A 15,102-nucleotide genomic window follows, 5' to 3' on the forward strand; every position below is an offset into this window, starting at 1 on the left:
GTCCTTGCAACATTCGGGACACTGTAAATATGGGGTGAGCCGAAATTCCTCTCGAGAGGTTGGTGGCAGAGGAAGAGAGGTGTGAGATCCTTGAACCTGTCCCCTCCCCCGGTGTGCTGTCTATCAAACTAAAGGCAGAACTCGGTGAAATCATACTGTCACCTTTATGGTGCTTGACAGCGACAAGCGCAGACTTGCACGCTTTGCCACAATGAATTTCATGGGCTTGTTATGATGTTACTGTCAGACAAGTGAGATGATAAGTCACAACACAATACAATAATTCCATCTATGCATATCTGGGAATTAAAATAATAGGTAAATTCTAAATCAAGCTGAACAAAAATACAGGTGGTAATAATAAAGGCGAATGCAGAAAACACAGAACGTAATTTGAAAGGTTCATAAATGTAGGGAAAAAAAAAACATTCATGGCACTGCCAAATATTATTTCCTGCTTTGACAGTGTCATTTAATTTGTCTTTCATACAGATACAGACTATGCAATTGATATTCATTTTTTTAATATTCAGAAATGTGGTGTTTCATAAAAAAAATATGAACACTGAATTTGATTTTTTTAACACTTATGAGCATTTTTTTTGACAAATATGATAACAATGCAAATAGTATTTACAGATGTTTCCCTGAAATTTTGCTCATTTTATTTTCTTCATTGCATCGTATAATTCAATTTTTATTCAAATGCACCAAATTTAGCTGGCAATAAAAGTATTGCAGTTTTTTTCCCCTTTAATTTCTGATTTATGTATCTGTTGTATTTGCGAAATCAAAAAACAGAAACTGTCCACTTTTTTAAACTTTAGTCTGCTGCCAAAGAGACAAAAGTATTTAAAATTAGGCAATAAAAGGGGGCTATATTTTGCATAAAACTATTGATTTTGATCAAACACAGATCTCTGCTTGCCAAGAGCAATGAAATTTAGGTTCTGATGGTGTTGATATAATTATAAACAGTTATGAAGACAGATATTTATCCGGAAGTATCAGTGGTGGCATTAGAAGTATCTGTTATTATGCAAGCATCATAAATCCTATAAAACACACAAATGTTTTAGTAACAACTATATAAATTTTATTCACAAGTTTGCTGATGATTATATGTGATGTGATATAGAAAATTTAGCAAATATATGGAAAAGCAGTTGGTTGGCATTTTCAAAAATCTTAGATTCTGTTCTTAAGATCTGATTACAAACTAACAAATAACATTGCTTATTTATCTATTGTCAGTATGCTTTTATTCAGACACAGTTCCATTGTGAATGAAATCATTAATCTTATTGTGCGATTACCATAAACACAGGTTTCTTCTGAATATTCTTTGAAAGAGCTAATTTATATGCTAATTTTGGCCTTGTCAATTGACAAAGCAATCATACCATGTAAAAATGAGAAATCGGCAAAATAGTTTTAAAAGGAAAGTTTGCATGGCTAAATACGTAAAACTGTTGAATATGAATGCTTCAACTCAAATTGGAACCCTGGATGGCTCTAGAGGTACTTTACGGTATAATATGAGTACAGACCTGTGTAACTAAATCAGTTTTATTGAAAATATCCGATACAAGAACATCTTACTTAAGATTTTTTTATGTACACTATATTTTCCATATTTGGACAATCTAAAAAATCTTATTATTCTTTTGCTTTTTCATACGGAGAAACATAACCAGGCCATTCAGCTTGTAGAATGCTCAAAATTTTTCAGTCATACGTATTGACAGATATGGACATGGACTTATTTTCTGTGAGATTTCCAAAGTTTTCTGTGAGTTTCCCAATTTCTGAAGTTGATGTTTATGCTGGGCGAATCTTCATTGTGATGTTGGCTTATGTATAAAATTACCACCACAGGACCTTCTTGAACATTCGAAGATTTACCACTGACCAAAACTTCCATAAACTTGCAGTTTTTGCATGTAAATATTCTGATTTTTGTTAGTTTGGTATATTTATCTTTACCATGTTGGCAACACTAAGTTTCTTCTCTGCGTGTGCGAGCTATGCATGTCGGTGTAATGTTGTGCACGTGTTATTAAGTTTCAATGAAAAATGTGAAAAGATACGTTTCTTATTTTTCAACTTGCTTCTTGATATGATATCGGTTTATTTAACATAATAGCAGTTCTCGTGGTTTGTGAATATGAATGAAGAATTTAGTAGTTCTAATTTGTTTTAAAAGTTACCGGCACTAGCGTAAAAATGGCATGTACAAGAAGCAGTGATCTCGGCATACCGCTATTTGACGGCTCAAACTCTTTTAATTGGAAAGTGCGTATAATGAAATTTCTTCAATTTAAAAAATGTAAAGATGTGGTTCAGCGAAAGGTCAGTGAAAACGATGACGTGGAAAAATCTGAAGAAAAGGATATCCAAGCTACAAATTACATTTACGGCGCCATAACAAACAAGTAATTGGAATATATTCATGAGTGTGAGACTGCATTTGATATAATTCCGAAACTTGATGCAATGTATTTAAAAACTTCAACATCTCTACAAATTGTTTGTCGAAATAACTTAGAATGTGTGAAACTGAAAAATTATCCTGATGTAAATATATTTTTCGATGATTTTGAGAAGTATGTAAACGAGCTGAAACATGCTGGCACCACATTGACGGAACAAAAAAAAAAAAAAAAAAAAAACTGAACTATATGCTAAGAGCATTACCTTCAAATTACAGTCACATTGGTGACTTAATAGATGTATTACCAGAGAAGGACAGAACAGTCAATTACCTAAAGAGCATGTCCATCAAAGGTAATCAAAATTACTTGAAGAGAAAAATGATTATGAAGATTGTGCACCAGCAGAAAAATCAAATGCGTTCAAAATTGAAACAAGCAAATCGGGTCCACAAGGGAATGTCTGTTATAGTTGTGGAAAACCTGGTCATATTAAAAAGAATTGTTGGCATTCCATCAAAGGAACTATCATGGTAACGGCTTCACTAATTATTGTGGTCGAAGTGCTTCAAACAATCGAGAGCGTAGCCGTGCTTTTAGTGGACATCGTGGACGCGGAGCATGCTCTAACCATAGAATAAACAGTCATCAAGGCAATAGTTTTCACACCAATGTTATTGAAAGTAACATGTCAAGTTCTAGTGCAAATACTATGGCGAATAAAAATGAAATCAGTTGGTTACTGGATAGTGGATGCACAGATCACATTATAAACAGTGATGAATATTTCAAAGAGCAAGTCACTTTGAAGGATCCTATTCAAGTGAAAGTCGGTGACGGAAGGATTTTGAAAGCTATAAATGTTGGGAATATAATAGTTTCTTTTCCTGTATATAACTCTGAATCTGTCGTAACATTGAAGAACGTATTTTATGTAAAAGAAATGAAAGCAAATTGATTAAGTTATTCGAAGATTACTGATAATCATAAAATTGTTTCAAAAGAAAAGTTCTCTAAAACATATGATGTCAATGGTTCATTAGTAGTAATAGTAAAGAAAGAAGAAAGATTATATAAAGTAAAGAGTTATGTTAAAAATAATAAAATATTTGCAAATTTGGCCAACAGTAAGTTAACATTAAAAGAAAAATTGCACTGTTAATTTAGACATGTAAATTTTAAATATCTGGATATTATGTGCAAATATCAGCTATTAGAAGGAATCTCTAAAGAAGTAGAAACCGAATATATGAAGTATGCCATATGTATTGAAAATAAAATGCACAATTTACCATTTGAGAATAATAGAAGAAAAGCAGAAGATATTCTGGAGATTATACATACGGACGTAAATGGACCTCACAGAACAAGTGGATGTAATGGTGAGAAATACTTTGTGAGTTTTATTGATGATTATAGCAAGTTGGCAAACATTTATTGTATCAAATCTAAGGATCAAGTCTCATTGCTTAATTGAATATGTAAATGAAATTCAGAATTTAACAGGGAAGATGATCAAAGAACTAAGATGTGATAATGGTAGTGAATATATGAATAGCAAGATATACAAATTTGCAAGAGAAAAAAGTATCAAGATAAAGTCATGCCCACCATATGTACATGAATTAAATGGTACTGCTGAGTGTTACAACAGAACTATAATGGATATGGCAAGCTGTCTTTTAGCCGAAGCAAAAGTTGACAGACGTTACTGGCGTGAAGTAATTAAAGCTGCTGTTTCTTTGAAAAACAGGACATTAACAAATACTGCTGTAAAGAAGACACTTTACAGCAGTATTTGTTAATAACAAAGAAGCTTTTAATAGATTTATTATTACACATAAGCCTGCAATATCCAAAATTTGTCAAATTGTCAGTATCACTAGGGCGATGGGTCAGGACATCTGCTCTCCTCTCTGAATCCGCCAATCGCCTCTCAGTTCTTCATTAATACACCAATAAATGTATTTTACCATCAGTACCCAGTAGTGCACCAATCCCTCAGTGTCTCAGTTCTATTAGCGTCCATCAGTGTCTCAGCGCATTCTTCCTTCAAGTATTAGCACTTGCACATGTAAAAACAATGTATCTGCATTCATTATAACATTTGTTCCTGTAATTTATACAAACTGCGCAAATTCTATAATACTCAAATTATCTTTGCGATAGCATCTGCGCATTATGTATATATACATTGTACTTAAATCTTTAATGCACTATCTTCTGTTATGTATTCTGTTAATACCTTTGTATACGTATTCCGCTCTGTATATCACATTTTTAGTGTTGTGTACTATTTCTAAAGTTGCATCATGTTTCATGTATTTTATCAATGTATTTCATGTCTCTTGTATTTTATCAATGTATTCTGTGTCTCATGTATTGTATCAATGCATTGCATGTATTTTGTCATGTATTTTATCAAGTATCATGCTTTTACTAAGCTTTTGTTCACTGTCTGTACACCCTGTAGTAAGTATAGAATCTCTAGATACCTCAGTATTCCCAATATAACAACACTATCACGCATTGGCAATATGCTTAAGTTTATGTATTGAGTGAAGAGTATTGGTATCTAATTACGCCTTATGTTTATGTGATTAATGTGTTGTTTTCGCTTTTTTTTTTTTTTTTTTTTTTTTTTTTTTTTTAAAAACCCATTCTTTTTATGTCTTGCACTTGACTATTTATGACATGCTAATGTATCCTGAACTGCAATGTAACACAATCACTCATCTGCTCTTGTTGCACTGTAAATACTTTTATTAATTTAAATAAAGTTGCTGCTTCTACACAGGGGAAGGCGTGGGACATATGCCTGTTTACCACTGTTAAACACCAGGCTTCCCCGTCTTCCGTCACCTGTGACCTGTAAAGAAGACACCATATGAAATATTTTTAATAGGAAACCATCTGCAAATGAATTGAGCCCACCAGCGGCCGAGCGGTAAAGTCGCTGAACACTGGTAGTTCGGTCCGAGGTTCGAATCCCACGAACGGGCTGGCTGCATGGGCGTTTTCATGGTTTTCCCCATGTGTAACGTGTATACGAGCCAGTTTCTCTTAGAAAGTCCTCCACGAAGGCAACCCTCCCATTAGGCAGATAGCCCTCGAGGCTTTGCCATAATCACACACACACACACACACACGCAAATGAATTGAAATTATATGGAAGTAGAGTGTATGTAAGAAAACCAGAAGAAAAGAGAAAGTGGGATAAAAAGGCTAAATTTGGAATTTTACTGGGATATACAGAAGTTGGATATAGAGTTTTGATGAATAACAGAATAATAGTTGCCAGGCATGTTGACGTCATTGAAGAAGACATAATGTGTGTAGGTTGTGATGAAGGTGAGAATGATGATACAAATAAGAAGAATGAACCTCAAGAAGTGTTATATGAATCGATTAATGATAACTCCAAAGACAGTGTGATAAATGAAGATGAAACAAAAAGTGGATTGAGACCAAGAAGGCAAATCAAACCACCAGTTCGATTTCATGAAGAATTCGGATACTACTATGTTAGTGCAAATTTTTGTGATGCTACAGTTCCAGGTAACTTTGAGGAGGCGACAACATGCAGTGAGGCTGGACATTGGAAAGAGGCAATGGACAGTGAAATGAACAGTCTTGTTAAAAACGACACTTGGACACTAGTGACTAAACCAGAGGATAAAGCAATTCTAGATGTAAAGTGGGTATTCAAAAGAAAACCAGGTAATGTTTTTAAAGCTAGATTAGTGGTTCGAGGTTTCCAGCAAAAAGATAGTATTGAGAATACTTACTCCCCTGTCATTAAGATGCAAACTTTAAAATTGTTACTTTCATATTCTTGTCAATATAATTTAAATATTCATCAAATGGATGTTGAGACTGCTTTTTTAAATGGTTATGTTGTGTCTGAGGTTTATGTTAAACAACCACAAGGCTATAATGATAATTCGAATAGAGTGTATAAATTAAAGAAAGTACTATATGGGTTGAAAGAAAGCCCTCGTGCTTGGTATGAGTGTTTTAATGAGTATATTGAGAGTCTAGGATTTCGTAGAAGTAAATATGATTATTGTCTTTATGTAAAATCTGAAAATGATGTATTTGTATATATTCTTTTATTTATTGATGATTTGTTCATATGTTGCAAAGATACTCAGGTAATTAATGATATTAAGGAACAACTACATAATAAATTTAAAATGAAGGATTTAAATAAAGTAAAAAGCTACATTGGAATTGATATTGAATATGTTAATGAGAAAAGTAATATCTTAACATCGAGTCAGGAAAATTATATTGAATCTTTAGCTAAACTGTATGGTATTGAAAATTCAAAGCTTTATGATATACCAATGGAAATTAATCTTAAACTAAAACAATCTAATATAAATCAAAATGTCAAATATGGAAATCTAATAGGGGCACTCTTGTATATTAGTCATGGTACTAGATCAGACATATCTTTCAGCGTAAATTATTTAAGTAGATTTCAAAATTGTTATGATGAGACACATTTCAAATATGCTTCGAGAGTTTTAAAGTATTTGTACTTAACAAAACATCTAAAATTAACCTATAATAAAAATCTTAATACTGATATTATGAATTGTTATGTTGATACTGATTGGGCAGGTGATATTGTTGACAGAAAGTCAACTACTGGGTTTGTTATTGAATTATTTGGTAATCCAATTTACTGGAAATCCAAAAAGCAAAATTGTGTGACAAAATCTTCCACTTTTGCCGAATATATTGCTCTATCTGAGGCTGTGACAGAAATTAATTTCTGAAAAAATGTTGTGAATGATGTTTTTGCTGATATAACTCACCCCATTAAAATTTATGAAGATAATTCAGGAGCTTTGGCCATTGCTAATTATGGGAACTTCACTAAAAATTCAAAACACATAGAAGTTCAATATCATTATGTTCACGAAAATGTTCAAAATGGAGTAATTGAAATTGTAAAGATTGATTGAGAATCAAATATTGCAGATATCTTTACTAAGTGTTTAGGAAAGATTAAATTTATGAAATTCAGAGAAGGTTTCAAATTGAAATAAATTTTGTATACTGTTTATTTAATTGATGTTTATTTAAATATTTTTGCTTGAGATGAAATAGATTTTGGTAATGTCCTTATGTAAACTAAATTGTGTTTAACTTATTTTAACATTTAGGTTAATGAAAGAAACCTTTTTTGAAATAATTTGTGTTGAATGTTATTGTTTATATCTATGCTTAATTGTAAATGGTAAAGATGAAAAGGTAGCTTATATCTATGTTTATTTGTAATTAGTAAATATAAATGTAAGGAGGCGGGTTGGTTTGGTACATTTATCTTTACCATGTTGGCAACACTAAGTTTCTTCTCTGCGTGTGAGCTATGGATGTCGATGTAATGTTGTGCACGTGTTGTTAAGTTTCAATAAAAAATGTAAAAAGATACGTTTCTTATTTTTCGACTTGCTTCTTGATATGATATCGGTTTATTTAACAATTTTTCATGTTACAAGATATGCAGCTATGCGTAATATATATTCCTCGACAGACAGAATACTTTGAAAATCTTTTTGGAAAAATATTTTTCTTTCAAACAAAGGTAGTTGTTTCTATTAGATAAGAATATTATTTTAGCTGTTTAAGTATATCTGTTCTTTATACTGCATTAAATGAATGTAAATGAGATTTCGTATTACATTCATTATTTTTTTTTCCTTTCACTAAAAATTGGTGTAGATGTTTCTAAACATCCATTCATAATATTTTATTTTACTAATTTGTCGTTTATTTTTTACGTGAATATTATATTACAAGTTATGGCTAAATAGCCTGAAATTTTAATTTCTAAATTTTATATTCTGTTTATGCAGAACTCGGTTAATATGGATAAATATCCATTTTTAACTTTCCACTCACACACACACCAAAAAAAGTCCAAACTATTTATAATATGTACAAGATTAAATCTTTCATATATATTTTATAAAAATTTTATTATTAATGAAATTATATTAAAAATTGTGTATAAAATTAAATTTTACAATGAGCTTTATGAAACAGCTGTAGGGAAAAGGGAGGCTGACCATTGCAGTCTTTTATAATGCAATACAGTCAGAAGTCTTTAATCCGGACTCGTCGGGACTTACGTGACTCCAGATTATCGGTTTTTCCGGATTACAGATTATCAATTTACATCTGTAAGATGGCATGCAGAAATTATAAAATTAAAAATATGAAACCGTAATTTATAAAAAATAGAGCAATTATGATCTAAAGGGTATCAAAATTTACAAAAAAAAAAAAGCTTAATATTTATTTGTTTACTTTATTAAACATTTCTTTCAACGCGCGCATGCATAAAGCATACATTACGCATAGTCGAAATTAGAAAATTGCAACCAGAAAACTATCTGATGGGTATTCATGATATTTAAAATGACGAGGAATTTGATTTAAATCATATCAAAGACAGAGTACATCGAGATAAAATACTGCATTTAGTAAGGAATTATAAGCCAAATAAAATAAAAACATCTGCCCTGAAGATAAGGAGAGTGCTGACAGATCAACTTCAGTTCATTGTGCGCTGCGTCGGTCCCCCCCCCCCCCCGGCAGAGCAGCGTGAAATTGATAAACATATTTCGGAATATTTAGAGAATCAAAGGATATGCCTTTATCCATTTTTTGCAGCACTTCCACTTTTTGTTTAATGGACATCGAAACATGCTTTCGCTTTGTAGATCCTTTGGCAGCTCCAGAATCGGAAATGTTTTTTGACATAATCGAAAGTTCAAGCTTACTTTTTATAAAATTGCTCTAACAGTCTGCAAAAAATAATAAGCTGGATCCAATTTGAAGATTAAGAAACAACGCAATCTGCAACATTAACTGAAATAGATAATTAGATAATTTTAGCTTAGCTTATTATCTAATTAAACGTGCATGCGTAAACTTATTATGCGCATGCGTAAAGGTATTATGCGCGTTTACACATGTGCAGAAAGTTTGTAGCTTTGAGGTCCGGATTATAGATCATTCCGGATTATGGACATCCGGATTAAAGACTTTTGACTAATAATAATGCATTATAAAAGACTGCAATGGTCAGCCTCAATGTAACTTTTTGCAATCTTTTTATCAGTTTCCTTTATAATGCAATGTTTTGCAATCACTTTATCAGTTTCCTTCTATTGAAACTTTCAAGCATTATTTCACAGCATTATCGTACACAACTTTTGCTGTTTGTAAACTTCGTTTTTATTTTTAGATTTCTGAGTGTAATATTTTACAGAAATTTAAAAAAAAAAAAAAAAAAATCCCACCTCTCACATCCCGTAAATTTTTATTGTAGCATTGCATTAAATGTACAGCAAGTGTCATTTTAAACTTCTCATTTGCAAAACCTTCACCTCATTAGTTTTCCAAATGTTCAGCTCTGTGGGCCAAGCAATAGTCTAATCTTCACTAATGAAACTGGCTATCTGTGCATAATTTCTCATGCATTTATGTACACATAATTGTAATAATTAAAATCATTACAATTAACTTTATGGACAAACAAACCAACTTTTATGGAGAAAATATGCTATTGTGAACAGTCCCTATTGAGAATATGAAAAGTTTCTTTAAAAGACCATATTTATGTGCCATATAATTTGTAATATCACCAAACATAAAGCTGTTATCTATAATTTTGTGATATTTTATTATTCTGTGAAACATTAGTAAGCTGATTTTTTAATTCAGTGGTTGCGCCTCTTGAATTATAGTCACTTTATGTAATATTTGAACTCATGTGAAAGAAGCTGAAATATTAAATTTTTGGAAACAAAAATCAATTTTTTAACTTCATGTTTTTAATAAAAGGCAATTTTCATTACTTGAAATTTTTAACTAATAATTTTTCTTTAAATTTTTAGTTGGTTATGACTTCTATGGAGAAGAAATTTTTTATAGTGGAACTTCTGGTGAAGAACTAGAAGCTGCTGTGTTTTGTGGCTCAGCGTATTATTTAAAATTGTGCCATATTGTTGAAGAAAAATATCAAGTAAATTCATCTGTATTTTATGTAAATCTATAATTTACTGAATTTTAGGTTTCAATGGAAGTATAGAATAAATAATTCATTTGCAGACCAACTATGCTTTGAAATTGGAACTTAAAGTTGAAAAAAAAAATCGTTTAAAAATGTAGTTATTCAGTTTTCTTTCAATGCAGTAATACTTATTTGAATGAAAAAGTTATATTTAATTTCTGTGGGTATGGTAATATTTATGTCAGCCTTATATATTTTTAATTAATTATATAAAGAATGAGGAAATACGTATTTCGACTTGTATATATTCAGTAATTTTTCATAAAATAAGGAACATGTAAATTATTTTATCTACTTAGTATTAAATTATTTTATGTAGTTACAGTAAATTCTTGTATTTATTTTATTAGTTTGATACTGCACTATAAAATAGAGTTTGTATATAATCATTTTCATTATGACATCATTGTTTAGTGAATGATGTCACAATGAAAATGATTATATACAATCTCTGTTTAGTGAATCTTATTTAGTATTGAAAGTGTGCAAAAGTTTTGAATCTCTTGCATGTATAAAGCAAATGTGCTTTTGTATAGATATGTGTATATAGATGTATGTGTGGTTGAAAAATGCAGGTGTGTGTTATAGAAAAATGCCATAAGAATTTAACTTATGAGAAAATAGATAAAGAATTTAAAATATTGAAAGGAACAAGGAGTATGTTGGATATGCTTTACTTTTGATTAAAATTACTTACATCTCCCTCTGTTGAGGACTAAAAAGCAGTGAACTTAAACGAAGATCCACAGTTTAAATTTTAAATGTTAATGATCTCACAGCTGAACTAAAACAATGAAATTGAAGCTGATTAATATACACACTAGTCATTAAAACATTGCTGATGTTTTTATCACTCTGCCAGTTCATGTCACATGAAGTTACACCAGCCACAGGAGGATTAAGATGAGTAGTATTCCTAGATGAACTTAAATTTTGAGAAATTACAAATGTACTATTTTCTAAGCAGGTTAGAAGCAGACCTGCTGATCTTGTGTTGACAGTTAAGCATTTGAAAGTTTTAATGTGCATTCTGTTCTTACAATATTGCCTACTATTCACTGCTGATATAAGACCATGGCTGTGCTCCTGTAACAGTTATCTGCCTTTCTTGTATTTCTGCTTATTCCAAAAAACTTTTTGACCATGATAGAATGGTTAAGGTGGATGCGAATGTTAATCATAATTATGCTAGCTTTGCTACCTATATTCCAAATGCTAGATTAGGAATTAGTGTATGAACGCATCTATCCATCAAAGCTTCAACAGGTGAATGCATACCATCTATAACATGTTCATGCATTTCATCAGAACAAGATGGATATCAATCTTATCTTATGCAATTCTAGTTAAGCTTAATTTCATAGTCTGCACACACCATTCAGTCTGACCAGTAGAATGAGGATAGTTAGGACTTTAAGAGTTTAAAAAATATCCCTTCTTTTTTTTTTTTTTTTTTTTTTACAAAAGTGATGAAATTCCTTGGAATCAAACAATGTATCGTTGTCATCAGCTATTTCCTTTGGAATACCAAAACATGAAAAACAGGTTTTCAAAGCATCAACTATAGTAGGTTCAGTTGTTTGATGCAAATGTTGTAATTTACTATGTTTGGAAAATAGTTATTGGACAAAATGTGTGAAACAATGTTACAGATGAGAGGTGGAAGAAATTTGTGGCAACTTTTTGCCAAGGTCTATCGGGTATCTTCCTATCTAGAAGAGGCTCTTTGATGTTCTGCTTTTGATTATTTAAGCAGATCGTGCACCTTGATATTCAGTTTTAAATATGTTCCTTGCTGATAGATTGTCAAGGAATGTGTTTACAAGTAACTATGCCCCTATGGTCAAAATATAGACACTTACATATATTTTTGTGACAACATTTTAGGAGCTTTAGTCATTGTTCGTGACAAATAATGCCATTTTCAATATGTAATAAATCTCATCAAGTTTAGATTGTGTTGCTTCCTGAGGCCATTAGTTGTATATAAAATATATCTGTAATAATGACAGGAACTGATGACAGAGAAGCTCTAGAAAAAGCGTCAGTGTCAGCTAACTGTTTTCCAGTAATATGTGCAATCAGAGAAATAGTTTCTGATGAGATGGCATCAAATGGTTTGTGAATTAAACCCAACAAGAGTTAATGATCTGTTTGTATTTCTATATTTCGGATGGTAATATAATAAAATATACTATAATATTCGGTATAATATTACTAAAAATGTTATAATGGAAAAGTTCACAAGCATGAAGTACAGAAGAAGTTTTTTTCCCTATTTGGGAATAGCTGGACTGTGCATCAGTTAGTTTTACTGAAATACAAGCTACTGCTTTATTATTCTTTAAGAGAACTCCATCTAGTCCAAATAAACTAGTATCTATGGTAAAACTAGTTTGTCTTTATAAAAGACTGCAGAGGTTGATTGAAATTGATATTATAGTTAAAAATGTCCGATCATATTGCACATCCCATAAAAATTATCAAAGTGTCTGAGAACATTAAGGCAAAATTCTCATTAAGTATGCTGCCATACCCAGGAATTTCATCAATTCTTGTTTATTTGTAAATGTGGGAAAATTTACAACTTTGTTGGATCTGTTGAGAGTCCAACATGAGATTATGTGGCTTAATTCTGAGACTGTAGTTTGAATTTCCTATTTGTTTAATTTCAACTCCTCTTGTTCAGCAATTTTAAAAATCATTTTTAACTTTTCACAATGATCATCTAGAGTTTCATTGTGTATAATCATATCATAAAAATATGGATAAATGTTGGCCAAATGTTTGAAAAGATTCCATTGCCATTTGAAACACTTCAACTGAAGCCAAAAGGCATGACAAGGAAACGATATCTCCCAAAAGGAATAATATTTATGCACAATCATCATTTATTTCAGGGATTCTCAAACTTTTTTTTTTTTTTTTTTCATTGACCCTTTACATTTTTCTCTAAAATATGTAGCATACAATGTAATCATGATAAAAATAACTGCACATAAATAAATTTAAGATAATAATTAGAAATTTAAGGTATATATAATTTAAGATAATAATTGAATAATTATGACTAAGAATATGAACAAAAGTTTTGAAAAAGAAAAAGGTTTATTATTTTTTAATTTTATTTTTTTAATTCTTTTATTTTTTTAAACGTAAACAAATTTTCATAAACAAAATTAGAGATTTTAATAGCTCAAAAGTTCGATCTTAACTAATGTGATAGGGTGCATTTGATGAATTGATGCAATTTTTTAAATTCTTTTCATGCAACTACTTAGTCTTTAAACCACCTTGTTCAAAAAATATTGAAACTTTTTTGTTTCTGATGTAAATTATTGATTTTATTAAAGTCTACTTCTACTCGGATTTAAAGAGAAGGGTGGCCAAGTAGCATGATGAGTTGTAATGATGTAGCAATGTTGTTGCACATGATAATGCAGAGATGTCGCATTATGTCATTTTTAAGATGCCCAGACAGAAAATTGCATGCTTCTGTGCATTGATTTCAATCATTACCTTCATTTCCTTTTGTGCAACGATGTCACTTCACATTCTTGTCACAAAAATGTAGGATGTTAGGTAGTACAATATCATATGGTGACGTTTTGTGATGCCATATTTAATCTATCTTTTTTGCGACTTTCGCGCTTAAAAAAGGTAAATAAGGCTCGATTTAACGACTTTTTGTTAAATCGAGTAATCGACTTTTTGTTAAATTGTTTTTGTAAATGTAGTGTTTTATTGAACCATTGTTTTTATTAAAATATTGTTGTGTGCGTACGGGTTCGTTATGAAATGAATGCACAAGTCCGATGAAAAATGAACAAAATTTATTATCATCACGACAAATATGCATAAATTTCCTGAAATTATCGTGCAGTATTACAATATCTCACAGTAGTTATCTTTTAACTACTCAAATGTTCAATAGAACTTAATTCGAAACAGCTGAAGAAAGCTGATCCCCGAATTTGCTGCAATCAACAAGAGCAGGTTTCCAAACAAACTCTTAAAACAACAACAAGCTAACTAAAATAACTGGCTGACTAAATTGAGAGGTTTTCTTCCTTTTTATAAGATTTTTAAATCACGCATGAGAACTTTCTGGAACTTTCTCGAAATCAAAAAGAGATATTTATTAAATGTTAAATGCAGGCACTCTTGTATTTTCAATTTTTTAGTTTAGCTTTCTTTTAATATTCGTCACGCGTTGCACTGTGCGGAGAATAAAACCATTTAATTTATAATTCAACTAACATTAGCTATTTAAATACCAAATCCGTAACAATATTTTTTAGTTTATTAATTTGCTGTTCTTCTGAATTCTGACATATATCTATTTACTTGTTATTAAGAACATCTGAATAAAATGCATATTTAATAAACTAATTATATAATAATGACTTATAATAAACTTAAATAAAAGCTTCATACATGTTCAGATCTTTCTGCATACAATATAATTGACCTAAAAATATAACCATCATTATAAATAACTGTTTATTGCTTGATTTTAATTATTTCTGTGTATTAAAAAAAACTTATTAAGTTTAGAAATTATATTTCGCATGA

At 30.7% G+C, this 15,102-nt stretch overlaps 1 protein-coding gene across 15 annotated transcripts in view; it reads left to right on the forward strand.

The window, feature by feature from the left end:
- The window catches only part of LOC118205064 (DNA-directed RNA polymerase I subunit RPA2-like), a 233,168-nt gene that overhangs the window by 208,064 nt on the left and 10,002 nt on the right, over window positions 1-15,102 (forward strand). For all 15 annotated transcript variants that reach the window (XM_085818432.1, XM_085818443.1, XM_085818441.1 and 12 more), the window contains one exon: window positions 10,352-10,479. In XM_085818432.1, the coding sequence (XP_085674558.1) occupies window positions 10,352-10,479 (128 nt within the window). Of the gene's footprint in view, window positions 1-10,351; window positions 10,480-15,102 lie in introns of those variants that run through there.

Source organism: Stegodyphus dumicola, chromosome 6, assembly GCF_044657685.1.
Source record: "Stegodyphus dumicola isolate Sdum_Otavi_A_Nest chromosome 6, ASM4465768v1".
Lineage (NCBI taxonomy): Eukaryota > Metazoa > Arthropoda > Arachnida > Araneae > Eresidae > Stegodyphus > Stegodyphus dumicola.